Here is a 27,581-nt window from a genome sequence, read left to right as displayed (position 1 = left end):
GGTCTTTTCTGCTCCCACTCCCCTGGCACACTAGCCCTTCTTCACTTCTAAAAAAGGAAAGAAAGGCATTTGTCCTAGATTGTAAAAGCCTCCAGGGGCCAGACAAGGAACAATTAGAAATATTTGTGTTTGTGTTGAGAAAGCAAAAGCCTTTTTGACTGAGATACCAATCACTTCACAAATTAGGTGGTTTCCAAGTTATCGTTTTCCGTAAAACTTGGAGAAAAACCTAATTGAGTTGACCGCTGATAGATCATCAGAATAATTTTTTTAAAACTGTCTTTATTTTTCAGAGCGGGTTTTGGGTTCACAGCAAAATTAAGCAGAAAGTACAGAGAGTTCCCACATACCCCTTGCCCTTATACAGGCACAACCTCCCCCCATAGAATAATTATTGAAGGAAAGTTTCTAAGTGATATCTGACCTATAAGGTGAAGGAATCCAAAGAATTGAATGACACTGCCAGATTTGGCCCTGCTGAAAAACAAATCTCAAGTTCCCTGGCAAAGGTGGACTGGCCACGGATCTTCATATAGGGTCTGTATTCATGAGCAAGCCAGTCATTCCAGGTGTGCCTCTGAAGCCATAAGCCTAGAAATATGTCCCTATTTTCCTTTCTTCTTGTCAGCCCTGGACATTGTCATGACAAAGCTCCTTGTGGCCCCATCTACTTATTCAAGTGAACAAGGCTTCTCAATGTTTACATTCATAAAAATGCGATGTGGGAAAATATTGGTGCTAGGCCTGTTCATTCTTGCAATAAGTAATATTAATTGATGGATATTTGAACTAATTACATATGTATGTAAATATATTCAAACCCATATAGGTAAAAACCCATCCTCATCCATTAGGAGAGATAATTCTTACGAGGACAATAATTTTCAATATTTTACTGTTTTATGTTTAATGATCAATAAAATATATATTTATCATGTTACTGATGATGGTAACAATGGCTTCGTCTCAGGAAATGTTTTAATACCCTATGGTCACAGGATATTTTTTGAAATTGTAAAATCAATTTACACATGCATATTTGTTTCAAAAAAGATGATAGGGTAATCAGTAAAAGATGTCCAAAGGATAGATGTTCAAGTAATAAAAGATGTTATAAAAATATTTGGATGCAAATCTTTAACGGAAGTGGAATGAAGATACAGTTCGTGGAGGAAAGGGAATGACTTAACATTTCTGTTAAGGAACTTCGTGTTCATTTTGAAAAAAGAGTGATGGTGTCAAATTACTATGGTGCTTAGATTCTATTGGGTGCATTGAAAAGAGTGATATAACAGTTTTATTTTAAAACATTCGATGAAAACAATCTACAGACTACATCCCCTGCCAGCACTCAAACCACGAAAAACTATAGATACCAACTTAAAATGTGTGAAGGGATATGTAGTTTTCAGCATTTTTAGGGGGTGTAAGGGAAGAAAAGTTTGAAGACGTCTGCTTTATGTCATTTTCTTACTAACACTTCTGCTCAAAATATAGTAGTTACATTTCCAGATCCTTTACAACTTTGAACAACAAACATCACAGGCACCATTCTACCTGCTGTTTCAGGGGCGCCGTTGTCCAAAGTTCTGTGTACCTCACTGTGCTGCTCATCTACTCTGAACTGAGTGGTAGTCATAGGGTCATGCACACGGGCTTAAATTGGAGAAACCAGAAATAAACCAGCCCCTCGACCTCACAGCTGAACTATTTCAAGAATACGCAGTTACGTTTCAGTGGCCATGATTTGACTCATGGCGCACTCGGTAACATATAATTACGAGCTGCCTTCAACAGACTTCTGCACTGCTTGCTTCTCACCTTCTGAATATAGAGGAACCACAGCAGCATTTTATGGTAACTGATTGAAATGGTCTAACCAACCCTTCTGTGCGCCCTGTTATAGGAGAGTGACTTTCTCGAACACCAGCTGAGGTCCTGGAGTTTCTCCAAGTACCAAAACCTTGCTTTTTAAAAGGAAGACAGAAAAATGAATGGGAGCAGCCATGGGCCCCGATGACAGAGGAAACGCACATGTGGGAAACTATGGGCTAGGAATGGTAGCAGTTGAGGTAGGAGGGCAATGGAGCACTGCTTTTCATATCAGAACTAAAAACTAAATGTTAGTTCACCACAAATGGAGTACTGCCAGCCACAATATGTGAAAGTGTGCTTAACCAGTGTGTGGGCTTTGTGAGTAGTGGTGCCTCTGTTAATCTAGGGTCAAGAGGGATATGTTGCATCACAAGTGATTTTTAAGAATAGCTAGTATCTATTTAAGCATAAAACTCTCATTTTTTAAGCTTATAATTTTTCTCTTTAATTAAATGTCTTATTTTGAGTTAACTGTAGATTCACATGCAGTTGTAAGAAATAGTTCAGAGAGATCCTATGCACCCTTCATCCAGTTTCCCCCAGTGGTGGCACCTTGTAAACCATGGTACAATACAACAAGAATACTGACACTGATACAGCCAAGAAAAAACATTTCTATGAGCACAAGTGGCCCCTTGTTGCCCTTTTATAGCCCCACCCACTTCCCTCCTACTCTACGCCTTTCTTGACCTCGCAATCACGTATTTGTTTCCCATTTCTATAATGTCATTTTAAAAATGTTGTATAAACGGAATCAATATACAGTATATAGCCTTTGAGGGACTGGCTTTTCTTCACTCAGCATACTTTTCTGAATATTCATTCTTTTTGTTGTGTATGTCAGTAGCTTGTTCCCTTTTATTGTTGAATAGTATTCCATCATATGGATCTAACACAGTTTAACTCTTCACCAGTTGAGGGACATTCAGGTTGTTTCCAGGTTTTGGCTATTATCAATAAAGTGGCTATAATCATTCATATACAGGTTTTTGTGTAAACATGTCTTCATTTCTCTAAGGCGAATGCCCAGCAGTACGATTATTGGATATATGATAGTTGCATGTTTACTGTTTTAAGAAACCGCCAAACTGTTTTCCAGAGGATCTATACCATTTTACTTTCCTGCCAGCAATGTATCATGATCATTTCTCTTTGTCCTCACCAGCCACCACCTCACCAGACATTGCCACTGTTTTTTATTTTAGCCATTCTGGTAGTGTGTAGTGCTATCTCATTGTGGTACTGTTTTTTGTTTTTGTATCTTTTGAAATTGTTCCATTTTTATTGAGATATAATTGACATATAACATGGTATTAAAGTATACAATATAATATATATTATGTATATATATATTATATATATACAATATAATATATATTATGTATATATATATTATATATACAATATAATATATATTATGTATATATATTATATATATATACAATATAATATATACATATATATTATGGTAACCACAATAAATTTAGTCAACATCCATCACCTCATGCAGCTACAAATTTTTCTGTGATGAGAAATTTTAAGATCTACTCTTCTGGCAAGTTTCAAATATACAATACAGTGTTGTTAGTTTAGCTCTAGGCACCATGCTATATATTATATTCCCAGAACTTATTTATAACTGGAAGTTTGTACCTTTTGACCATCTTCACCTGTTTCCTCCTACCCCAACTACTCTGTCTCTGGCAACCACCATATGCATGTGTGTGTGTGTGTGTGTGTGTGTGTATGCATTACAATATATATGCGTATGTATATATATCACATTTTCTTCATCTATTTATCCATCATTGGACATTCAGGTTATTTCCATTTCTTGGCTATTGGGAACAATGTTACAATGAACATGGGCTAGCTCATGCAGATAACCCTCTGAGGTAGTGATTTTGCTTCCTTTGAATATATACTCAGAAATGGAATACTGGATCATATGGTATTTCTATTTTTAATTTTTTGAGGAACCTCCACACTGTTTTCCATAGTGGCTGCCCTAATTTACATTTCCACTAAGAGTGCACCAAGTTTCCCTTTTCTCCACATCCTTGCCAACAATTGTTATCTTTTGTCTTTTTGATAATAGCCATTCTGATAGATGTGAGGTGATAGCTCATTGTGGTTTTGTTTTGCATTTCCCTGCTGATGAATGATGTTGAGCATCTTTTCATATACCTCTTGGTTATTTGTATGTTATTTTTATAAAAATGTTTAATTTTTAATCAGGCTTTTGGTTTTGCTATTGAGTTGTGTGAGTTCTTTTTATATTTTGGATATTAACTCCTTATCAAATACGTGATTAGTTGTGACGCCTAGGTGGCTTAATTGGTTAAGAGTCCAACTCTTTTTTTTTTTTTTTAATTTTTTGTTTTTCAACGTTTATTTATTTTTGGGACAGAGAGAGACAGAGCATGAACGGGGGAGGGGCAGAGAGAGAGGGAGACACAGAACCGGAAACAGGCTCCAGGCTCTGAGCCATCAGCCCAGAGCCCGACGCGGGGCTCGAACTCACGGACCGTGAGATCGTGACCTGGCTGAAGTCGGACGCTTAACCGACTGCGCCACCCAGGCGCCCCAAGAGTCCAACTCTTGATTTTGGGTCAGGTTCATGGTATTGAACCCTGACTGGGCTCTGCCCTGACAGCGTGGAGCCTGCTTGGGATTCTTACCCTCTCTCTCTGTCTCTCTGTCTCTCTCTCTGTCTCTCTACCCCTCCCCTGCTCATGCTCATTCATGCCCACACACTCTCTCTCAAAATAAATAAACATTTAAAATATACATGATTAGCAAATATGTTCGCACATTCAGGAGGTTGCCTTTTCATTTTCTTGATTGTTTCTTTTGCTGTGAAGAAGCTTTTTAGTTTGATGTAGTCCCACTTGTTTGTTTGTTTTTTTGTTTTGTTTTGTTTTGTTTTTTGCTTTTGGTGTCAAATCTAAAAACATCATTGCCAAGAGTAGTGCCAAAGAGCTTACCTATTATGTTTTCTTCTAGGAGTTTTATGGTTTAAAGTGTTCAGTATTTTTAATTTTTGCAATTTTATTTTCACCAACTTTTTACTTGTAAAGTTTTTTGTATGGGCATTAAATATTTTTAAAATTTTTGTATTATTAAACAAAAGGTACATAATACACATGATACAACATTTAAAAAAGTAAGAGGGTATGAGTGAATCCTGCCTGCTCTTAACCACCTCCCTCAGAGGTGGTCTGCTCCCCACAGGCCACCACTCCTACCAGCAAAACTACATGGAACTTTCCACCTAAAATAAAGGTGCTGATCACAGTTTAACTACCTTTTCCTACCCCAAGGTCATCACCAGGAATGACAAAATGACAAAGATTGTCTTGAGCACATATAACTTCTGGGAATTCTTTTTTTTTTTTTTTTTTTTTTTTTAATGTCTATTCATTTTTGAGAGAGATGGAGAGACAGAGCATGAGTGGGGAGGGGCAGAGAGAGACGGAGACACAGAATGGGCTCAAACCCATGAACTATGAGATCATGACCTGAGCTGAAGTCAGACACTTAACTGACTGAGCCACCCAGGCACCCCAACTTCTGGGAATTCTTAACTTTTCTTTCCCCTCCTTTGTTGTCAGCTAATCCATTTACAGACATAGGAATGAACGGAGTAAAATAATTTCCTTCTCCATCCTGCTCCTCCTCTGTCTCTAATATTGTCTCCTTTGTCCTGCTGTTTCTAATCTGAAGACTAGAAAACCACATATCTGAACCTTTAGTAAGCAAAGCTAAGAAAGGCTCTCCTTAATACAGGGACTTTGGCTACAAAGAGGCCCCTTCCCTCTTGCTTTCTGTGTTTGGAATTCCACTCTGGAGACTCAAATTGCCAGAAGGGTGACCTCCAGATCAGTGCCAAATCCCCTATGTCTTTTCAGCAAGACTGTGACATCTTTTGTCATCAGATGCTGGAGGGTGCATTTGACTATTTATCCAATTAGAACATTCACAGCATCATTAAGTATTAGGTGTAAGGATAAATTTGGCTTGTTATTATTTAATTACTAAATAAAGAAGTTAGGCTGGACCAGGCTTAATTCTCCAGCCTAGTGTTATACTTAGTTTTAATATAGTTTGATAGACATGTGAAGTCATCATAGATACTATGATGAAATTTGGAAGAAGACCCTTGAGCAAATTACCTGTTTCCAGTGAATCATAATGAGTTTCACTAGATCTCAGGGTTCAGGTTGGTAATCAGTTTCTGTATATCTTTTCCAGAGGCAGGAATTTTAATGTGAATGGAATAAAATTGGCTACAATGCTTTTGAAAAATGTATCCACAGACTGACAAGTATTTTTAATTTGAGGATAAAGTTAGTTCTATGGTTTTTTTCTTTTGATTTACTTTTTATTTTTTAAAAGTTTATTTATTTATTTTGAGAGAGAGAGAGAGAGAAAGAGAGAGTGTGAGCAGGGGAGATGCAGAGAGAGAGAGGGAGAGAGAGACTCCCAAGCAGGCTCTGTGCTATCAGTGTGGAGCCTAACTCAGGGCTCCATCTCACCAACAGTGAGATCATGATCTGAGCTGAAATCAAGAATCAGATGCTTGACCAACAAAGCCACCCTGGCGTCTCAGTTATATGGTGTTTAAGTCACAAAGCAGCTGTGAGATCTCTGAGGTAATTTTATTTATTTTTTTAAAATGTTTATTTATTTATTTTGAGAGAGAGAGTGAGCAGGTAGGTCTGTGCTGTCAGCGCAGATCCTGATGCGGGGCTTGAACTCACAAACCATGAGATCATGACCTGAGCCAAAATCAACCAACTGAGCCACCCAGGTGCCCCTCTAAGGTACTTTTAAATTAAAATATATTTATCTACTTTTAAACCTAATATTTTTTTCTAATAACAAAATACTATGGGCTTATTAAAGAATACTTGGAAAATTCACCAATACAAAAATTTTTAAAAATCACCTGTAAACCTAACTCAGATAATTACTTTTAACACTTTTAGTATATCCCTGCAAAACTGAATTTTTTTTTATTAAACACACACACACACTGGTTATCTCTGGAGAGGAGAGTAGTGTTTGGGGCACATGAGCAGAAGAAATATTTGTTCATACTTACTCTTTTGCACCTTCTGAACTTTGTACTGTGTGTATGTACTTCCTATTAACAAAATAATGGAAGGACATAAATTCACGTTCAAATATCCTTTGTGCTTTCTTGTTGTTTTGTAATAACCAGCTTGTGTTAAGAACCACTGATATAAAAGTCCGCCCACTTCACTGACTACCATAGGCATCTCTTGGAATAAACTGGATGAAGTTTATTCCAGTTAATGACTTTGACTATATTCACCCATAAGTATTTGCTAATAGCAGCCCCTCCGTAGGCTCATTGTCGAGGAAATGAATTATGTAACTGGTCTAAGCAAATATAAAGTTAACTGTAGTGTTAAATATGGTCATGGATACAAAGCTAACGTATCTATTCATTCTCTCTTTCTGATTCTATGGGTCCAATTCCTCCCATATAATCACAGGGCATCTCTAGGGATGCAGGAATCCCAGCAGGGCACTGCACTTATTCAAACTGACAGAAAAACAATGCCATCAGCATGAATCAATAGGAATGGTGCATTTGGCCAGCAGACTGTTATTTCTGGGGAGAGGATGTGCAATCAGTTTTGAGGTTTATTAGTGTCAGATTTAGCTGTATAGCAATATTTTCCCAACTTTGTTACTAGGAAATAGCCCTTTTGGCCTGTGTATATATGCATTGCATGTATATATGTATGTATACATATGTGAAGCAAAAATACTACAGACTGGATGGCTTAAACAACAGAAATGTATTTTCTCCCAGTTCTGGAGGCTGAAGTCTGAGATCAGTTGGCCAGCATGTTTGTGTTCTGGAGAGAACTCTCCTCCTGGCTTGCAAATGGTCGTTTCCATGCTGTGTGTTCACATGGCCTTTCTTTGGTGCACACAGAGAGATCTCTTCTTCTTATAAGGTGACCAGTCTATAGGATTCGGGCCTCACCCTTATGACCTCATTTAACCTTAATTACCTGCTAGAAGCACTGTCTCCAAACACAATCACATTGTCAGGTCTTCAACATATGATTTTTTGGTGGTGGTGGAGGGGGACACATAATTCAGTATTTATATATTTATATTTTACAAGTTTAATTTTATATACAAACTTTTAAGTGTTCCACCAAAGTTTTATCTTTTTTAAATTTACTTTATTACCGCCCTTTACTGTTGTTTCCCTTATCCTATAAACAGAAATTGCCAAAGCTTCTTCCATTGCCCATTTCTCCTATTCTCCAGGTTCTGAGAGTTTGAGCTAAGAAATAACCCTGGATGCTGGGCAGGGTTCATCTTTCTCCTTAAGACCTAAATTCTTCCATCTGTAAAATGAGATTAATAATCTCTAATCCTGTGAAAGGGAAAAGAAGGAATAGTTAATAATTTACCATATAATGTTAGCTCTTTGTAATAAAAGTTTCAAAATGAAATGCAAAGATCTTAATCCAAAGGTACCATACTGATTTTTTAAGCGTAACAGACGGACTCAGCGCTTGCTATGTACCTTAGAAACATTAACTCACTCAACAACAATGGTATGAGATAGGTTATCTATTATGACCACCTTCCCCATTTTATGGAAACACAGAGAAGTAAAATAACTGGTCATGCCTTTGCAGCTAATTAGTGACAGTCAGGAGGCAAATCCTGGCGCTAGAGTCCAGTGACTACCCAGTCACTATGAAATTGCTGCTTATTCACTGCTAATTGTGTCATTTCCTGGCTCAAAAGCCTTCAGGGACTCTTGAAGCCTAAAATAATAAATACAACTCATTAGTTTAGCAATGAAGACCCTCCAGCTACTTTTCTTTCCCATTTTGTTTCCCATGAAAATGCTTCATCTCCCTACTGTGCTCCAGCTGAACTGGACTACCCATACTTCTCCAAATTGATCCCATGCATTCTTGCTTCTGTGCCTTGCCCTTGATGCAGTCTTTACCTGGGGCCCACCTGTTCTCAGCCCCTCTGCACCTTCTATGTCTTCCTTTCCCTTCAACATCCTTCCATACTGCCATCTCCTTTATGCATTTTCTCCCGCACCTCTCAACCCCAGCTGGTTGTGATTTTTCCCACAGAATTTTATCTCCCCTCGTCAATCTGTGTATACAAGTTTCTGGCTTTTATAATAGTTATTTCTGTATATGTTGTACTGTCTCCTTGTATATTCCCTCCTTATTTCTGTATATTTCTGTATATTTCCTCCCAACTTTCTTTTTTTTTAACATTTATTTATTATTGAGAGAGAGAGACAGACCGTGAGCAGGGGAGGGGCAGAGGGAGAGGGAGACACAGAATCCGAAGCAGCCTCCAGGCTCTGAGATGTTAGCACAGAGCCCAATGTGGGGCTCGAACTCATGAACTACGAGATCATGACCTGAGCCACCCAAGCGCCCCTCCTCCCAACTTTAAGGATGGGTTCCTTGAGGGCTACAATATACTTTCTCATAGAGCTTTAAAAAATTTTTTTTATTAAAGTCTTAAATCATTATTTGTTTTTTTTTTTTTTGACAATCAAATGTATGCATGCTTATTGCAAAAAATTAAACATTACAGAACTACATCTCTTAGAAAGTGAGATACACTATTATAATCCCTCCTCCCCCACCCTAAGAGAACTGTGGCTAACAGTTTGGAATGTAGTCTTCTACACTTTCTTCATATAATAAACATGTGTAATTTTTATTTACAGAAATAGGACTATACCATACAGACAGCTCTGTACCTTTTTTCCACTTAAAATATTTAGCATTTTTCATATGTTTTATAAAGAGGTACACCTCATTCTTTTTTAACAGCTGCATAGCATGGGATTGTATGGATGTACCAGTATTTACCTGTTCAATCCGTGTTGATGAGCATGAGGGTGATTTCCAATTATCAACATTATGAACAATACTGCAGTGAGTATGTATGTATATATTTCATATGTATGCATGGCATATGGACACATACACATATACTCCCTATATACTGTATATGTCTCCAGATGACTTTCAATAGCACATATCTTTGGACATGAAATTGCTAGGTGAAATGGAATGGAGGTTCTAAATGTTGACAGTTAACAATGTGGTTGGGAAGAGTCTTGTGTTATGTCTTTCTGTACCCTTCACAAGCTCAGTGGTTAAGAGGGCAGGCTCTGGCTTCAGGCCGCACAGGTTTGTACCTAGGCTGGGTCTCTATGCCTTAGTCATCTTATCTCTGAGAACATAATAGGACCTTGCTCCCAGTTAAGACTTAAGTGAGATAATCCAGGTAAAACTATTAGCATTTAGCAAGTACCTGAATAATAAGTAAATGCAAGATACATGGTGGGAGGAAAAATGGTAATAGGTTCAGATAATTGTTTGTTGAATGAATAGGACTGAAGAGGACAACAGTTAGTTTGAATAATCTTTTTGGAAACGGATGGTACTTCGCTATGGAAACTAATAGTAACTATTTATGAAATGTCCAGCTAGCGTTAGAGTTGTAATGGCCTTGGAGAAATTTATCTCTGTGCAAAATTAACTGGCCTGAACCAGGATCAACCAATGACCTTGGCTTTTTGAGTCTCACACTTTCCCCAATGGAACTAATGGGCCCTGGCTGCAGCCTGGTACCTTATGTAATGTGTATCTTTAAGGACAGAAAACAATGCATTTGCCCAGAGGGTGTGCTGGCTCACCACTGAAGGTTATTAGGCCATCTAGTTACCCAGCTATTAATATTGAAAAGAAATAGAAAATGCATAAATAAATGGCTAGAGTACAAGTGTACTGTTTATAGATTCTTGGGTTCTAGGCCAGAAGTCTCCATCTTCATGGAAAGGTTCCTATACCAATAATAGAAGATTCTGGGGGTAGTCAACCCTGGGTTCTAGAACCAACTCTGCCTCTAATTAGCTGCAAAACCTTGAGCAAGTTGTTGAAACTCATCTTGCTGACACAATGAGGGGACTGAAATAGCTGATGCGAAAGGTCCTTTTTTGACATTCCTTTCCCCACAGGCGGTTACATTTTCAGACATCAGGACTATTTATTGCACTGAAAAAACATGAATAAAATCAGGTAATGGAAGTATTCTTTAAATGTCCAGGTCAAGAGGTGGCAAAGGGGCCACAGCAGGGCACAGATTCAACTGACACCTGCTCTGTGGTGCCCACTACAGGAGGAGGTGGGGGGTGTCCATTGAGAAAGCACCCAGAAATCTAGGAATAAGGGAGTGGAATCGGGGCAGAAATTGTAGTCTAACTGGGGCCAGGTTTTGGCCAGGGGCAAATGTGGTGGTAAATGGGGCTGGCTCCCAGTGAAATACGAGCATCACCCAAAGTACATTGATGACCCTCGTTCTAGTCCAGTGTATTCTTGCTCCTGTCCAGTAAATTGTACCTGTCTTCTCAGGCTCATTTCAAAGTCCATCTCCTTTTTGATACAAGTCTCCTTTTTACCTCTCCCCTCAGATGTCTTGTTCCTCTAAAGACTGACTGTACTTATTCTCTGTGCCATTTTCATGGCACTTCCATGAGGGATACGAGGCTGCTTCAGCCTTCAAGTGACACTTGTATCCTTCTAATGAGACCCAAGGCCTTTGGCTCCCTTTGCTTACCAGGCATCCAATACAGTAGTGCACAGAAAATATTTGCGGCTCTGTGATTGAGTGACTCAGGCAGGCCCCATGGGGAGTAGAGTTTTATGGGTTTTAATATGAACCATACCATGGAATCTGAGACTTTTACCTCATTGCTCATACTGGAAACCGTCAGTTCCAGTCAGATTTGCTTGGTGCTGGGTGGAATTTTGTTACTTTTCACAATGAAAACCATAATCTAATTTTTAAATAAAAAAACATTTACATAACACCTACTTCATGTACCGCAGTAATCTAAACAGTACAAAAGTTAGCTCAATTTACTTTTCATAACGACCCAGATAGGAACTGAGGCACAGAAATGTCATTTGCCCAGGGATCAAAGCTAATAAGTGGCAGAGCTGGGATTCAAACCCAGTCCATCTGGTTCCAGAGAACATGCTCCTTAAGACGCTATGCTGCCTGAAACCTATGAGTAGCAAAAATCTTCACAAGCAGAAAAAAATGGACGTTGATATATTTATTTCAAAGGAAATGTTTTTTTCCTTGTGTCCCCCCTTCCTCATTCGAAGCAAAATGCTCTAATGCAAAAAAGTCTTTTCTTTTTCTTTCTTTCTTTCTTTCTTTCTTTCTTTCTTTCTTTCTTTCTTTCTTTCTTTCTTTTTCTTTCTTTCTTTCTTTCTTTTTTTCTTTCTTCCTTTTTCTCTCTTTTCTTTCTTTCTTCCTTTCTTTTTTTCTTTCTTCCTTTTTCTCTCCTTTCTCTCTCTCTCTCTCTCTCTCTCTCTCTCTCTCTCTTTCCTTTTTTTCACACCTGAGAGAGCAGGCAGCTCATTTTTGCTTTGGCAATGAAAATGGAAGAGGAAACTTGTGTGGTTTCATCACTGGTGCTTTCGGGGTGTGTGCTGCTACCTCCCTCCGGCTCCAGGTCCCCTGCTCCCAGGCTTTGTTGCCTCAGCTCCTGGAGACTTTTCAGCATGCCTTTCCCCCGTATCAGTGGGATGTGGACCAGCCTTTCCATCCCTCCCGCACAGCCCAGTCCCTGTGCCCGAGCCTCTTGAGGCTCTTCCTTTGTCCGCTTCTCCCTCAAAGCCTCAACACGCCCGCATCAGAATCCCCAGAAGCAGCATCTCCCCGTCCTCCATCCACTACGTGTCCATGTTTCCGATGTCTTGCGCCTCACTTTCTGTATATGTAAATGATCTCCCCTTGTGGGAGGCCGGCGTCAGAACCTGACAGACCTGCCACTGATAGACTGTGGGACCCAGGGCAGATTACTTAACGTCTCTGAGTCTCGGTTTCCTCATCGTGAACGGAACGGGATTGAGATCCATAGGGTTGCCGTGTGGACGAAGTGAGGTAATTCAGGGGCTGCACCGGCACACAGTAATTTTCTTAGGTTCCCCTTGGCATTATTTACTTAACGCATGCTTGTCTATTTTCCTTTTTTTTTTTTTTTTTTTTTTTTCCCCAGAGCACCCTCCCGCTCTGAGGGCAGGAAAGGAGACTTTGCGTCGTCACACTCTGATAAAGTCCCTATACCCCTTGTTAAAAACGCCCGGTGCCACTGGGCTCTTCCAGCACATTCATGACAATCCAGGAGAATCGCTTCTTCTTCTCACCCCAACCCTAAACTTTCACCCTGAGGCCCCAGAAAGGCTAAGGGCTCCCGATCCGAGGGAGGCCCGGCTGAAGTCGCGGGGTGGGGCTCTGGGAAGAAGAAACGGGGTTCAAGAGGGAGCCCGCGCTGCGGCTCGCCTCCCTCCTTCAAGGATGCCCTCAGCCCCGGGCCCCCTTTCGGCTCCGGACACCTGCTGCCCGGGGCTCGGCGTCGGAGGCAGTCCTCCTCCGCGCGGCAGTCTCCGCGGCCCGGGTCCCACCTGCGCGGCCGCCGACCCCGGCGAGGTGGTCCCGGCCCGCGCCTGGCGCGCGGCCATCAGGGCAGCCTCCCGGGCGCCCCGCCCCCGCCTCCTCCGCGCAGCCCGCGGCGCCCGGCCGCGCCCCCTCCCACCCCACGGCGCCCCGGCACCCCTCTCCTCCCCCGGCGGGCTCGGCGGAGCATTGTACTCACATCCGGGGCTGGGTTTTGCTTTAATGCGAAACGTAATTAACCCGGAAAAAAGAGCCGAGAGACAAGAGAGAAGGAGGGGTGGGGGTGGGGGGAGAAGAGCGAGAGGAGCGAGAGGCACCGAGAGTTTGGCAGCGAGATAAAGAAATCCCCCGAGAGCGACGGCCGGCCGGAGCGGTGCGTCCCACCCTGATGTAAACCACCCTGCCCGAGCCCCGGCCGCCGCACGGCAGGGTAAGTGGGGCGCCCTGGCGGGTCCGGGAGCAGAGAGGCGCAGAGGGGCGCGAGGGGGCCGGCGGGGCTGCGGAGCAGGGGGAGCAGGAACGCGGGCGGGGGCGCCGAGGGCGCGCAGGCGGGGGCTGGGTGCGCCTGTCCTGGTGGCTGACGGCGAAGGGAAAGGTCGCCGTGGCCCGTGGGCGCCTCCGGCAGCCCCCGGGAAACCCCTGAGGGCAGCCCCTCCTCCATTTTTCTGGAGCATCCGGGGTGGCCAAGGTCGCCACCGCCAGGGGTCGGGCTGCGGGGGTGGGGCCGCGCGGAGGGGGTGGGGGCGGGTGTTCTGCTGAGCTGCATTTTCTCACGTTTGCAGCGGCGAAACTTCTCTGCGGGTTCTGGCGCTGGAGCACCGGCCTCGCAACGACTGCCCGGGCTGCGGGTAGGGGAGGAAAGCGGAGAACGTCCCAGGCAAGTCCCGTGGGCTCGGACTGGGCCAAGGATCCTCATTTTTCTCTTCCCCTATTACCTTATTACGTGACAGGCCTACAGTGCTCCCCTAGGGAGATCCCTTCCTTTCCACTGGGTCCAGCTCGGGCCCTAGGGCTTCTGGAACTCCAGGCTGTGGGGGTGACTTGAAGGAAAACTGTCCTAAAATCCAAGTTCGGTGCCAGATTGGGAAAGCACCCTCGATAGAGCTGTCTCTGGCTCTAACTTCTTCCTCACCTTACACGCTTCCCTTTTCTGCTCTAGTTCTGAAGACTGTTACTTCATCAAATTAACAACAAAAAAATAACAAAACCCCAAACCAAAAGAAAAAAAAAAAAAAACAGATAAAGGAGGAGGAAAGGGAAAAAAGAGGCCGTGCAGGAAGGAAAAGTGTACAGTCACCTCCAGAGAGGAGGCGCAGCAGGGCCACCTCCACTTGGGCCTTACACATCTCCTCCCCCAGGCCAGCCCTCCCCCACACCCCCAGCCTTTTGCCTGAAAGTTTCCTTCCTTCTTAGCGAGTTTGGGTTCAAGCCGAATCTCCCCCGTCTAACTCCGTCTCCCCTTCCTCCTCTTTGCTTTCTTTAGGACTCCAAATGGTTTTTTTTTTTTTTTTTTTTTTCAGAGGAGAGTAAACAGCAGAAAGAGGGAGGGGAAAGCATTTTACCAGGACACCAGCTGTGGCTCTTGGAGGCACCTCAGCCTGCTGAGTGGTGGTTTGCACTGGGGCTGAAGTTCCAAAATTGTACTCCTGTTCCTAATATATCTAAGTCAGCCCCCTTTTCCCTCCTTTCTGGAGCTTCATCGTTTTTCTTTGGTGTCAAAGCCTTCAGAAACAGTAAAGCCAAAAGTCTTGAAAGAATAGAAGTGTTTGTGTTCTGTTTCATGGTTGCACTCAGTTGACATTTAATGGATAGTAAGGATAGGAAAGACAGGAACTAAACCCAGCCTCTGTCTTCAGGGAGTTTGCAGTCTGATGGAGGACGCAGGCTGTACATGAGTGCCTAAAATAGAGATCCGGGGTGCTTTGAGAAACCAGAAGAGGCTTTTTAAAAAGCATCCTCATTTCAGATACTTGTCTTCTCCATGTGTGCCGGTTGAACACACAATGACTTTTGCCATAGCAAAGTCTAGCTTGTAGTCTAGACGCTATGGGCAGCCCAACGTATGACATCTCTTGGGTGCTAAGCCAAATGTTTGTTGAATGAATGAATGGATGAATGAATGGCTGCAGGTACATGAATTGCTTGCACCTGTCCAGTTGGAAGGGGAAAGAACAGTGTGGCAGTAACTCAGTCCTGTAGAGATTTGGTTCACCAAGCTGGCGCATGAGGGTTTCCTCTGATGTTGCCTTTAGACCTTGTCTCCTATTTCTAAGCCTTTCTACAGGGTGTCTGTGATGCCCCTGGTGGTGTTCCAGCTAGCTAATGATGGGAGCCCTGCTCACCTCACAGATGGGAGTAATTAATCACCTAGGTTTGATTTGGAAACCAGCTGCTCCTTGGTAGAAAGTTTGCAAGCCCGTCTTTTCCCTTGTCGGTGCTTTCTTCTCTCTTCTGTATAAGGAAGTAGGGCCTGCATCTTGTCATCCTAGTGAGCCGAACCATATTGCGCTCGGTATTTTAGCAACGTTAAAATAAATCCTGGAGACACGCAGGTTTTGGTTGGTGCCTACCTCTAGAGAGCTTCTGTGAAAGTGGGACGGGAGAAGTATTAGTTGTATCAGTCATATCATCCCGAACAGCCAGCCCTCCTGCTTGCTTGCTGGGTGTTTGCTAAAAGTGCTGGAACACTGTGAAGTAGCTCCAAACAGCAGGGGCATGGTCTTCATTGTGTGCACCCAGCTGGCACTTCATTGATTTCCTCTCTTCATGAGGCCGGTGGACAGGTGGGGGATGCCCCTGTCAAAAGGCTGGAGTGCCTCAAGTTGGATCTTGCTGTGCGCCACAGTGCAGTAAATACTTCTGATTCACTGAAGTTACTGTGGCTTATTCTGGCCCATGTAGTCCCGGGCTTGGAAAAGAGCGTCCGGGTGCTGGTACACTGGACTTCCCCACCTCTTCTGTCTTCCTACTGTGAGCAGTCTCGGTCGCCTTACTTTCAGTTTTCCATCTGTCTTAGTGAGTTGGATAGGACTCCTGCAATCTAATCTGTTAGGCTTTGGAAAGGAAGGAAGCAGAGCAAATATTGTAGTGTGACAGCCTATGGGGAGAGGAGAATCCTAGCCCTGCCCAGTATAACCCATCACTGAGCCAGGGAATGGGACAGGGTGGGGAGATAGGGCTGCTGAGAGGTGGGAGGGATGGGGTCCCTTCCTTCCTGTTCCAGGAGCGGGTGCAGCGGGACCATAACTGGAAGACTCCATTGACCTTTATTCCGCATCTTGGGTTGCTCCGCTCTCCCCTCCCCTGGCCCCTGCTGTGAAGCCCATCCAACCTTTTAGGCTTTATAATTTATCTCCTTTGTGAAAGCCCCTTCTCTGTTGACTGAAGTGACTGGAGAGGATTAAAAGCTGAATCGAGCTCTTTCACTGTGGAGGTCACAGCCTGCTGAGGCAGGAGCTCCTAACACTGCCCAGTGTGGGCAAAAGGCTTTCAGCGTTGGGCCTGTGGTGTGCCTTTCTGCCCACAGAGGCTGGCAGCTGAGATAAAGAGGGTGGGAAGCTAGGTCCACTTGTCCTTACACTCTTGAGAAACACTGTAGTTAAAGGGCAAAGGCCAGGATTCGCTGCCCCATCAACTAGGACTTAAATGTGGCCATCTACTTGCAAAGGGGCTCTCTCTCCCCCCTTCTGATGCTTCTGTAGGCGGAGCGGGGAGGCAGGGTGGAGTCCCTTCCCTGGAACCTGATCTTCGCGGGCTTGGGTTGTTAACTTTCAGGGTAGCCTGGCCAAGATGGAGTCTGTGGATCTCTTGGATTGTTTCTTTAAATTCTCCTGAAGAATTTTAGAGATGTAAACTACGATGGTTCTTGGAGTAGAGGGAACAGTAAGGGAGGTTTATGCCTTTCTTTGAGGGGGATCCCTTTCTCTTGACATTTGCTTGTTGATATTGGAGGGGTAGAGACGGCCTGTGCAGCTACCTGCCCTGTAATAAGCAGCTCTGCGGTAGTAATGGTAACCGTGTACTACTTGTCAGGCACTTCACACACATGCACACGCGTCATAACAACATTTAAGCAGTGCTTACTCTTTACCAGAACTCCTGTTAAGCACTTTCACACACTATTTTATTTCATCCTCACGGCCACCTTTGAAGTAGGTAAAGCGATTCTCTCCATTTTGCAGATGAGGAGAAGAGTTCAGTGGAGTCTGTCTGACTCTAAAATACGTGCTCTTTCACTTCACTCTCCCACATTGATGGACAACTGAAATCAGCATGCCCTTTTTAATGGTCACCTTCGTGCAAGAGTTTGGTCAAATGCACTCAAATGTAAAAGAGTTTAGTCAGATGTACTGGTCATTGTCACCTGCACATCCTCTTAGCCACACCCAGTCCCTCCTCCGCCCCACCTTCTCTTTAGACAGGCTGAGGCCATTTACAGTTTCCCCTGGCACTTTGCAAAAAGGCTAGTAGACAGAAGTAATGATGTTGCCTTTTCATTTTTCTACTGCCTGTGTTTTAGCGGGTCAAGTTTTAAATGAAGATTTCAGCTCCCGATTCCTGTTAGGAAACCCTGCAGTGAAAACTGAAATAATTGTGTCTTCTAAGTGGGTGGGGGAGGGGACTGCCACACTTCTGAAAGTTGGAGATCTCCGTTTTTATTGGCTAACTTATAAACCAGGTGTGGCTGCTCACCTACCTGTGCCTGAGATCTCTGGTGGAGCCTTGGGCCACGGGAAGGCCTTCGTTTCCTCCTGGCTGCAACGGCCACATTTTCTCTGGCCGTAGATGAAGTTGCTGTTAAAAGACGTCATGACTGTTTAAAATGTTTTTGTTGCTTTTGGCATCTTGATTGCGGTGTATCGATGTTCAGTTTCTCCAGCCTTTTCCCTGAAAATTTCCCCCTTAAAAATTCCTTCTTGAGTGTCTTTGGCTCTCCCCTTCAAGTTATAGGGTCCAGGAGGGTTTGTGCTATCTGTGTCACGTGGGCACGTTTTCTTACCCCTCTGTTGCTGTGGACGTTTGCTTTTTTCACTTCGCACTTCTGTTGGGAACATGCTCTCAGTACATCCCCTTCTCTCTCACATGACTCTCCTGCCTTCAGACTATTTGGAATTTGTTCTTAGGATACATTCAAAATGCAGTGATAGTTAACAAGAGGAGATAGATGCTCCCACACTTCCTAAGTTACAATTTTTGGTCCATTCCCAAGGATGAAACAGCCCTGCTTGTGTCTTGCTGTTATCGTGGTTTTTACCCTGCCCTTGGCATTGGTGAAGCTGCACAGGACACACTTACCTGTGCTGCAGATTTAAACATAGGTGAGCTCTGTACTGATGGCCCACGCGCGTTCCAGCGATAGTGGAGTGACTGCTCATAACCTCCTCACTCTGGTTCCTGTCTGCTGTATTACAGTCCCCTGAGACCTCTGATGTCATTTCCCGATAAACTTTCTCCTGTCGAGTTTAGCAATTGCCTGTTGGTATCCCTCTCACTCACCGGGACGCTGCTGTCTCCACCTTCCAACCTAGCAGGGTAACCAGACAAGAGATGTTCTACTGCATATGCCCCACCACATGTTGAGAAACACCATCCTGACTTTCTCAGGAGCAAAATCCCTGAAATTTCCCTGTGCTGCCAACGCAAAGTGATGTGAAAAAAATCTCCAAATTTGTAAAATAAAGTGATGTTTTTTTTTTTTTTTCATATTTGAACTGTCAGAGGTCGTTTCATAATGGGGACGATACTATTTGAGGTTTTTATCTCTATTACCACTTTCTGTCCCTTTTATCTGCTTCGACAGTGTCAGGCTGGTCAAGCAGATGAATCTCCCTTACTTCACCCTGTTTTTTCCTGTATCTCCAAACTGCACTAGCGATCTTAAAAATAAGACGTCCAGTAGAGCAAATTACAGCTTTAATGATGTGATAGCTCTATAGCTTTTTTTAAAGTTTTTTTTAAATTAATCTATTTATTTGAGAGAGAGATTGGGGAAGGGGTAGAGAGAGTGGGAGAGAGAATCTCAAGCAGGTTCACTGCTGATAGTGCGGAGCCTGGTGTGTGGGGCTCAGTCTCACCAACCTGAGTTGAAATCAAGAGTCAGATGCTTAACTGACTAAGCCACCCAGGCACCCCTATAGCTTTTCTTTTAAACATAAATCTGTTTATCCATCTCTTCATTCATCTATTTAGCCATTTATTTAAAAAATGTCAGCCCTGTCTTCTAAGTTTCAAGAAGGAAAATTCCACTACGGGTCTTTGTCAGGATTCCTTCTTCATTTTCCCAGAGCACTGGGCATGGTGTGGCTTAGGTGCTATAGCAGTAGAGGAATATAGTTACTCATGTGAGTGTGAATACTGAGTTGGCCTTAAGGACAGGGGCTTCTCTTATGGAGACCAGAGAGTAAGGAAACAAACCTGCAGGGGAAAGAATGAGCCTCTCTAAGAGGATGTTGCAATAGTAGGTAAGAAACCCAAACCCAGCTAGTTTGGAGAGTGCCAAAGCCCTCTGGGTAGGTACCTGGCTCTTGGGCAATTGTGATGCATAGTGCTTTATGAGATTTAATACTTTGGGGCACCTGGATGGCTTGGTTGGTGTGACTATTGATCTCAGAGTCATGAGTTTAAGCCCCATGTTGGGTGTAGAGCTTACTTTAAAAAAAAAAAAAAAAAAAAAAAAGACTTTGAAACACCAAAAGGTCCCAAGAAAGCTATAATTGAGGCAAGGTTTTGTTTGTTTGTGGAATCTGGAGACTTGACAAATTTATTCTCAGCTTCAAAATTTATACACTCGGGTCAGGGTGTGTGTGCAGTTAAATAGCTTTCCCACCTGCTGAATAAAGGGGAGCACACATTCCCTGTAGAATATTTGGAAGATTTGGAAAATACACAGAAGTAAATAAAATTCACCCATAACCCATAGATAAGAACTGCCAATATTTTGATGTCTATATGTCAGTCTTTTTCTATCCAAATATAGAAATACAAAAATAATATTTAGGGGATCGAGATCATATTCTTTTTTTCCCCCAAGTTTATTTATTTAGTTTGAGGGAGACAGAGAGAGTGTGAGCAGGGGAGATGCAGAGAGAGAGGGAGAATCTCAAGCAGGCTGTGTCCTGACAGCGTGGGACTCAAACTCATGAAACTCATGAAACTCAAACCCGAGATGATATTCTAAGTCATATTATATATTTAAAACATTTATGGTATAATGAGTTTCTCCCTGATTTATTTAAAATTCTTTGGAAACATAGTTTTTTTTTTAATGATTCTGTACCATTTCCTTATGTGAATGTCCCCTAATTTAATTATCCCCTAATCATTGGGACATTCAGGGCATTTTCAACTTGTTGTTATTAGAAATTCTATTACAGCTGTCATTTAAAATATTTTAATCTTTTTTAATGTTTATTTTTTATTTAAAAATTTAAAAAAAATGTTTATTTTTGAGAGACAGAGTGAGCGGGGTGGGGGGTGCAGAGAGAGAGGGAGACACAGAATCCAAAGCAGCCTCCAGGCTCTGAGCTGTCAGCACAGAGCCCAACAAGGGGCTCGAACTCATGAACCATGAGATCATGACCTGAGCCAAAGCCAGACACTTAACTGACTGAGCCACCAGGTGCCCCCAAATTTTAATCTTTATTTGCATCTTTATTTATTTGGATCCAATCCTAGAAGTAGAATCACTGGGTCAAAGGGTCTGAACATATTTAGCTCTTTTGTTATGTATTGCCAAATGGCCTTCCACAAAAGTTCATGCTTTTGTCCTGGGTGTGTAAGAGCCCTAAGAAATCTTTTCAAGTAGATGACATTTGTTTCCAGCAGCAATCTTCTCTTTACATTCTTAACCCGCTGGTGCTTCTGTCTCCCATTGGTGTGTGTTCTTTTTCCTTAGGGTGTTGGTCACAGCTGTCTCTTATTTTAATCTGCCTGATAAAGATGTCAGTTGCCTCAATTCGTAGGGGACAGTTTTATTCTTGGATTAAACATTCTCCAGTAATGGAAAGTAAGACATTGAAATGGTCAGTCAAGGAGATATTTTAGACAGATATCTCCCAGTGCCCTTCACCTCATCTAAAGGTAGAAGGCACTTGAATCTTCTAATGAGCTTCATTTGGTCAACTGCAAATGTTGGCCAGCAATCTTGATTTAATTGACATTAACCCATTTTCTGTTGCTGATCAATGGGTAACTCCATGCAGTTCACTTTTTGCTCAGTCTCACTTTTACCACAAATTAAATATTTAACATATTTTCAAGTGCAGTGCATACTTAGGAACTTGTATACTGAAGAAATCTGGATCATATAAAATTTTCCTCTTTTTTTAAAAAACATTTATTTACTTTGGGTGGGGGAAGGGCGGAGAGAGAGGTAGAGTGAGAATCCCAAGCAGGCTCTACACTGTCAGCGCTGAGCCTGATGCAGGGCTTGAACTCATGAACTGTGAGATCATGACCTGAGACAAATCAAGAGTCTGATGCTTAACCGACTGAGCCAACCAGGTACCCCAGCCTCTTTTCTATTTTACTTTTCATTAAAATGCATTATTCAGTTATTTGGATTATGGGAGGGCATGTTTTGACTTGGTTTGATTGTGTGTGTGTGTGTGTGTGTGTGTGTGTGTGTGTGTGAGTGTGAGAGAGACAGAGAGAACACACTATTGTATGTACACATAATTTTGATTTGCATTTAACAAAGTCTAGGAAGGAAGATGAAGCAGGAAGCAAACGTGAAAAAAATGTTCAGCCTCACTAGGCATCATTATATATTTAAAACTAGCAACAGTTTAAAATGAGAACATCCAATGTATATACAATTCTAGAGATGGTAACGATATATTGCTGACTGTGATGTAAACAGAAAATATTTTTAGGAAGTAACTTTGTAATAGGCCTCAAGAATTTTAAAAGATCATTACCTATGACCTAGTCGTATTATTGCTTGGAAATTATGTATGCTGTGTCCATGTAAAAGGAGAAAGAAAGCATGAAAATAAGAATTTTAACATTATTTATATAATGAAAAATTGAGTATAATCTGTCTGATCCTAGAGAAATGGTTAAGTAAATTATAGTAAATGTAGTTCAGTAGTGTTATGCAACCATTAAAGGCAATTGTTATAAAGACTATGTAGCAACATGGAACATGTTTATGATATAATTTAAAAATTTTAAAAGGCCAATTATGCGGATAGGGGCATGAAAAAGCTTGCAAAAGTGAAAATGGTTGGCCAGAGTGAATTTTTTTAAATTCCAGCATTGTTATGCTCTGAGTTTTGCACCAAAAATTGGAAAATTCTAGGGAGGTTTTTTTTTTTTTTTTTTTTTTTTTTATAAAATTTTTTTTTTTTTCAACGTTTATTTATTTTTGGGACAGAGAGAGACAGAGCATGAACGGGGGAGGGGCAGAGAGAGAGGGAGACACAAAATCGGAAACAGGCTCCAGGCTCTGAGCCATCAGCCCAGAGCCTGACGCGGGGCTCGAACTCACGGACCGCGAGATCGTGACCTGGCTGAAGTCGGACGCTTAACCGACTGCGCCACCCAGGCGCCCCAATTCTAGGGAGGTTTGACGTGCTTTGGAAAGAGGCTACTGAGCGGAGTGGAATTGAGGTCCCTTCCTCTACAAATATTCTGTACTTTTTGTCACCATTGTGTTGTGAAGGCTCAGAAGGTACTAGGTTTCATTATGCTACTAGAGCAAAGGCTTCATTATGCTACTAGGGCTAGTCTGGGGCAGGGGTATCTGGTGCTGCACCACAGCAAGAACATTTGGCATGTTGTCCCAGGAGGTGGGGAGAGAGTCATTGTCAGGGTGTGGGGCCCAGGACATGGGTTGGGGGTAACTACTGGGATAAAGCACCCTCTAAAACTACCCCCACCCATAGGTTTACACCAGAGAATTTGGATTCAAATGAAATTTAAGATAGCAAGTGATTTTAGAGAGTCACAAAATGGGCTAAAACCATATAATTGGAGAAATGTTGTGAGAGAGAACATTACAAAGCTTTGCCTTGGTTTTAGGAGGGGAATTTGGGGTGACTGTGTGTACATGTGCATCAGGGTGTTTTTCTCGCCTCATGAATCAATTAGTAGCACTTCTGTTTCTCCCCTCAGTGCCCACTTGTTGGGGCTGCGCTTGGGGTGGCTGAGATCACTCTACTGGGGGTGGGGGGCTTTCCAGGAAAAAGAGGAGGAGCCAAGGGGACTTGCAAGATGGTGGTGGCAGGTTGAAGAGTAGGGAGAGGGGATTGGGGGTTTGGGAGCTGCAGACTCCCTGTACCAAACCTTAGCCGCTGTTCTGACAAAGGATTCACAAATGGGGTCAGAATGAACTGACAGAGGACTGGGGGTTAGGACCTCAGGTTTGTGTCTGGTGCGCCATCTTGTGAGTGCGTTGTCTCTGTGTGGGTCGGCTAGTCATAACAACGTTTACACATGATGCTTGCTTCTCCTGCAGCCCATCCTTTCTCCTCACCACCCACACTCTCGATGAGCTCCATGACTCAGCTGCTTCCCAGGACATCTGAGCAGCTTTTTTTTTCTGGCGATAAAACCATAGCCAGGAGACATAACCAGAATTCTTTTTGTTATCCTTCTTTTGGCACATGAGGATCCTCTCCCACTCATGGATCATGTCAATGGGAAGCCCCTCAACAAAAGTAGACTGTTGGAGGATTGTAGAAAGAGTGCCTTCCCTAGCCTGTGACCTGAGAAAAAGACTGGCACTGATGAATCCTGTAGGCTGAAAAGGGAACATTTGAAAGCCAGCATGAAGTTGGATGCTGTGCTTACCAACTGGGGCTAGAGACAGTCGGCTTGGTTATCCCACTGCAGTTTATAAGCTTTCTCTTAGAGATGTTCCGGGAGTGGCAATAGTCCTGACCGCCCCCCCCCCCCCCCCCCCGGAAATTCTATCTCTGTGGCTAGGCTGCCACCAAGGGAATTTACCGAGTTTTCCTGGGGGTTGGGTGAGCTCCCTCAGGGAGCTGTGCATGGGACTATGCATGGGATGCCTGGGTCATCCTAGCCTTTCTGCGTGGGACTCCGATTTTCCCGATTCTCTGGGGGGTGGGGAACTGCATCCTGTCTGAGGGGTGTGCTCCTTCCCAACCAACACCGCCTCCCGTCTTTAACTCAGCGTTTGCTAGAAGACTTGAAATTCCTCCTATGGTGCTTGTTCCTGACTCTTGGCTCAAGTCCATCTCTTCCCCTTTCCTGACCTCACACTCGCCCCACTGTGAAACGGGAGCCGGGGTGGACGCTCAGCTCGGGGAAAGCGCCGGGAAGCAGGGGTCTGGCTGCAGGCACCTGTGACAGACGTGATGCTGTTTCCACTTCCTCCACTTCTGCTCTTCTTCCTTCTCCTCCACCATCTTTTAAAACCCCGTCTTTCCACTTTTTATCTTCTCACCTTCTCTTTTACTTCTCCTTTTCTTCCCTTTTAGCTGTGCTGCTTCATCTTTGTCTTGTTTCTCTGCCTGCTGTACTCTTTTGTCCCCCATCATTACCCATCAAGTGGCCATTGGGTCCCCTGTCATCTGTCCCCATTGGGAATCTGGGCTGATCTTAACCCGCAATCAAGGATTTACTGTTCATTGGTGTCCTTGTGTGTGTCAGGGGAGGGGGGAGGCCCTTTCTTCTTGGGGCAGCCTCTCCACACTGCAGGGCCCCCTGTGGGGGTGGGAGGGAGAGCAGACCACACTGCCAGGAGCTACCCTTCGAATGAGCCTGATCTTGTGGGAATGTGGGACTGGCCTACCCTGGGCCTGCACCACTATGGGTGCAGCATCTTGGTGGCTTACTTGCTGACCCAGTGTTGTGGTGCAGGCATGGCCGTAAGCCAGCCAGCTCACCACTTTGCTTAGGGCCCTGGTGGGCTTGGGTCATAGTGAGGTTTGCTTGTCAGAGCCAAGCGGTACCCAGTGGTGGGTGGTGTTTGTTCTTGAAAGTCAGAATGTCACATGGCGTTTTCTGGCTCTTTTGTTCCACCTGTGCATCCGGGTTGGGTGTAGCTGCTTGTTGGAAGGCGCTCATCCTCTTTGGGGAGGAGAAGAGAGCTCCTGCCCTTTTGTCTGGCTCTTTGGAGAGTCAGAAGGAAATCATGAGGAGAAGGGAGTCCGGCTTGAAGGCAAAGCTTGTCTCCCATCATCAGAGGCCTTGTTGGACTCTGTGACCATGTTCATTGGTTGGAGCCTTCTTCTGATTCCTCATTCTTTCAGTCATAAGTGGCCTTTGGGGAACAGCAGAGTGAAGTAAGTGAAGCTAGGGCTGAGGGATGTGGCCCTGCCACAAGGCCCCATGAGCCCCTCAGATTTAATTCCTTAGTACCTTCCTGGAGCTGGAGGGTTTGCTCTTTGTGGCTGCATTCCTGGCAAAGTTTTATGCAGGTATTTGAATTGGAGCTTAAATCCTTTCTGAGTTTCATTGTGTATAAAATTGGGTTATGACCTACTTTACAAGGCCTTTGTAAAGGGTCATCATAATGCCTAGTGTTCGTAAAATGCTTGATGTGCACGGGGCACTTAATTCTCACCAAAATCTTATGAGGTGTAGGTACCACTATTATCCCCATTTTACAGGTGCAGAAACTGAGGTGCAGAAAGATTAAATAGTTTGTAGTCACACAATTCATAAGTAGCTAAAACTGGAATTTGAACCCAGGCCCCTGACCTGAAGTCTAGGCTTATATCCTCTTTTTATGTGTAAAGTTGCATAAGACTCTGCTCGGTACACAGTGGGCCCTCAGGACACTTAGTTGAGTACATGTTAATGAATTTTGATGGCTGCTTATGGAACAGAATTGATAGAGGTTTCCAGGGTCTGGTTGGGGTGGAACATTTGCTCTGGGGAAAGGGGCTGATATGTAGAAGCCTACCTTCTTACAGAGGTGAGTCAAGCCAGAGTGAAGGTCCTCCAGGCCCTGAGGCAGGGCACTCTTCACCCTCCTCATCAGCACCTCCCTTCTTCCTGCCATGCAGGGTGATGTGAGCAGAGCCCAGGAATGCCTTATGTGGATCGACAGAACCGAATCTGTGGGTTTCTGGACATCGAGGAGAATGAGAACAGCGGCAAGTTTCTGCGGAGGTACTTTATTCTGGACACCCAGGCCAACTGCCTTCTCTGGTACATGGACAACCCCCAGGTGAGAGGCTGCATGGGAAGGTGGCTGGCTGCCTGTCACTGCTTGGGAGGAATATGCATGGGATTAGCTCCAAGCACTTCATCTCTTGTGGGCAGCATCACACTGGTGGTCAGTAAGGAGTGAAACTCCCTACAACACACACACACACACACACACACACACACACACAGCCATCCCAGATACTAGTTTGAGGAAAAAGAAGCTCATTTGTCCTGATCCTGGGGATCTGGTATCTTTTCTTACGCTCAGGAATTTAAAACTTCAGAAGTTCAGCAGAGGCCGGCCCGGCTTGTTCCAGGCTCCAAGGCATGGCTTGCTTTCTTTCACTTCCCTTGTTGTGACTGTGGCCTCATGGCCACTCCTGCTCTTCCAGTCTGGGGCCCCTCCCTGGCAGGGAGTGTGGCCTGGTTCCCTGAGCTCAACAAACGTTGGACTTCTTTGGTCTCTTGCATCAGGGAGTTGTAGAATCCTGGGTGGGAGGTGACCTTGGTGGTCACCTAGTTTTGCTTCTTGATGGTAACAGATGAGAAACTGAGTCTCAGACATTGGAATTGACTTCATCGAGGACATGGCCAGACTTAGGTGACCTGCCTAGCATTTTGTGGCAGTGAGACACAAAGATAGGGTCCCCTACTTTTAATTGCTGGGCTTGGGAGCCCCTGGTGTTGTCACTGGTATGAGAAAAAGTCTCAAGTCTTTTTATTTCTGGTGCTATGAGTCCTGTTGGGTCTTTTCTTCCCATTGCCCTGGAGCAATGGAAGTTGGGTGGAATGAATGAGTCCCCAAAGATTGGCATGGCCCCTGAATGTCAAGTTCATGGGTCACAGCCATGTTGTGGCAGGGAGGAGTGTGGGGCTGAGATCTGGCTCTGGTTCATAGACTTGGGAAGGGGAAAGTCTGAATGTTAGGGGATGGATATGTGCTTTAAGATGTGCAGTGGAAAAAGATTACGGTGAATCTCTAAGTTATTATCCAGGGACTAACCCTCTAGAGGCCTTTGGCATTTGCCCTCTGGATTTGATGGCGAGAGAACATGCTATAGATACAG

The 27,581-nt window shown here is 43.8% G+C and overlaps 1 protein-coding gene across 5 annotated transcripts in view; it reads left to right on the top strand.

The window, feature by feature from the left end:
* Positions 1–27,581, top strand: part of PLEKHA2 (pleckstrin homology domain containing A2) — a 71,375-nt gene that overhangs the window by 1,330 nt on the left and 42,464 nt on the right. The window contains exons 1-3 of one of the 5 annotated variants that reach the window (XM_045459904.1): positions 13,546–13,819; positions 14,172–14,266; positions 26,370–26,533. In XM_045459904.1, coding sequence (XP_045315860.1) covers positions 26,393–26,533 — 141 coding nt within the window. In that variant the 5' untranslated portion in view covers positions 13,546–13,819; positions 14,172–14,266; positions 26,370–26,392. Of the gene's footprint in view, positions 1–13,545; positions 13,820–14,171; positions 14,267–26,369; positions 26,534–27,581 lie in introns of those variants that run through there. The other 4 variants (XM_045459932.1, XM_045459914.1, XM_045459941.1 and 1 more) reach the window with 4 other exon arrangements.

The sequence above is a fragment of the Leopardus geoffroyi genome, chromosome B1 (genome assembly GCF_018350155.1).
Source record: "Leopardus geoffroyi isolate Oge1 chromosome B1, O.geoffroyi_Oge1_pat1.0, whole genome shotgun sequence".
Classification (NCBI taxonomy): domain Eukaryota; kingdom Metazoa; phylum Chordata; class Mammalia; order Carnivora; family Felidae; genus Leopardus; species Leopardus geoffroyi.
The sequence above is the reverse complement of the archived record's forward strand: the minus strand, read 5'-3'. Positions and strand labels throughout refer to the sequence as shown.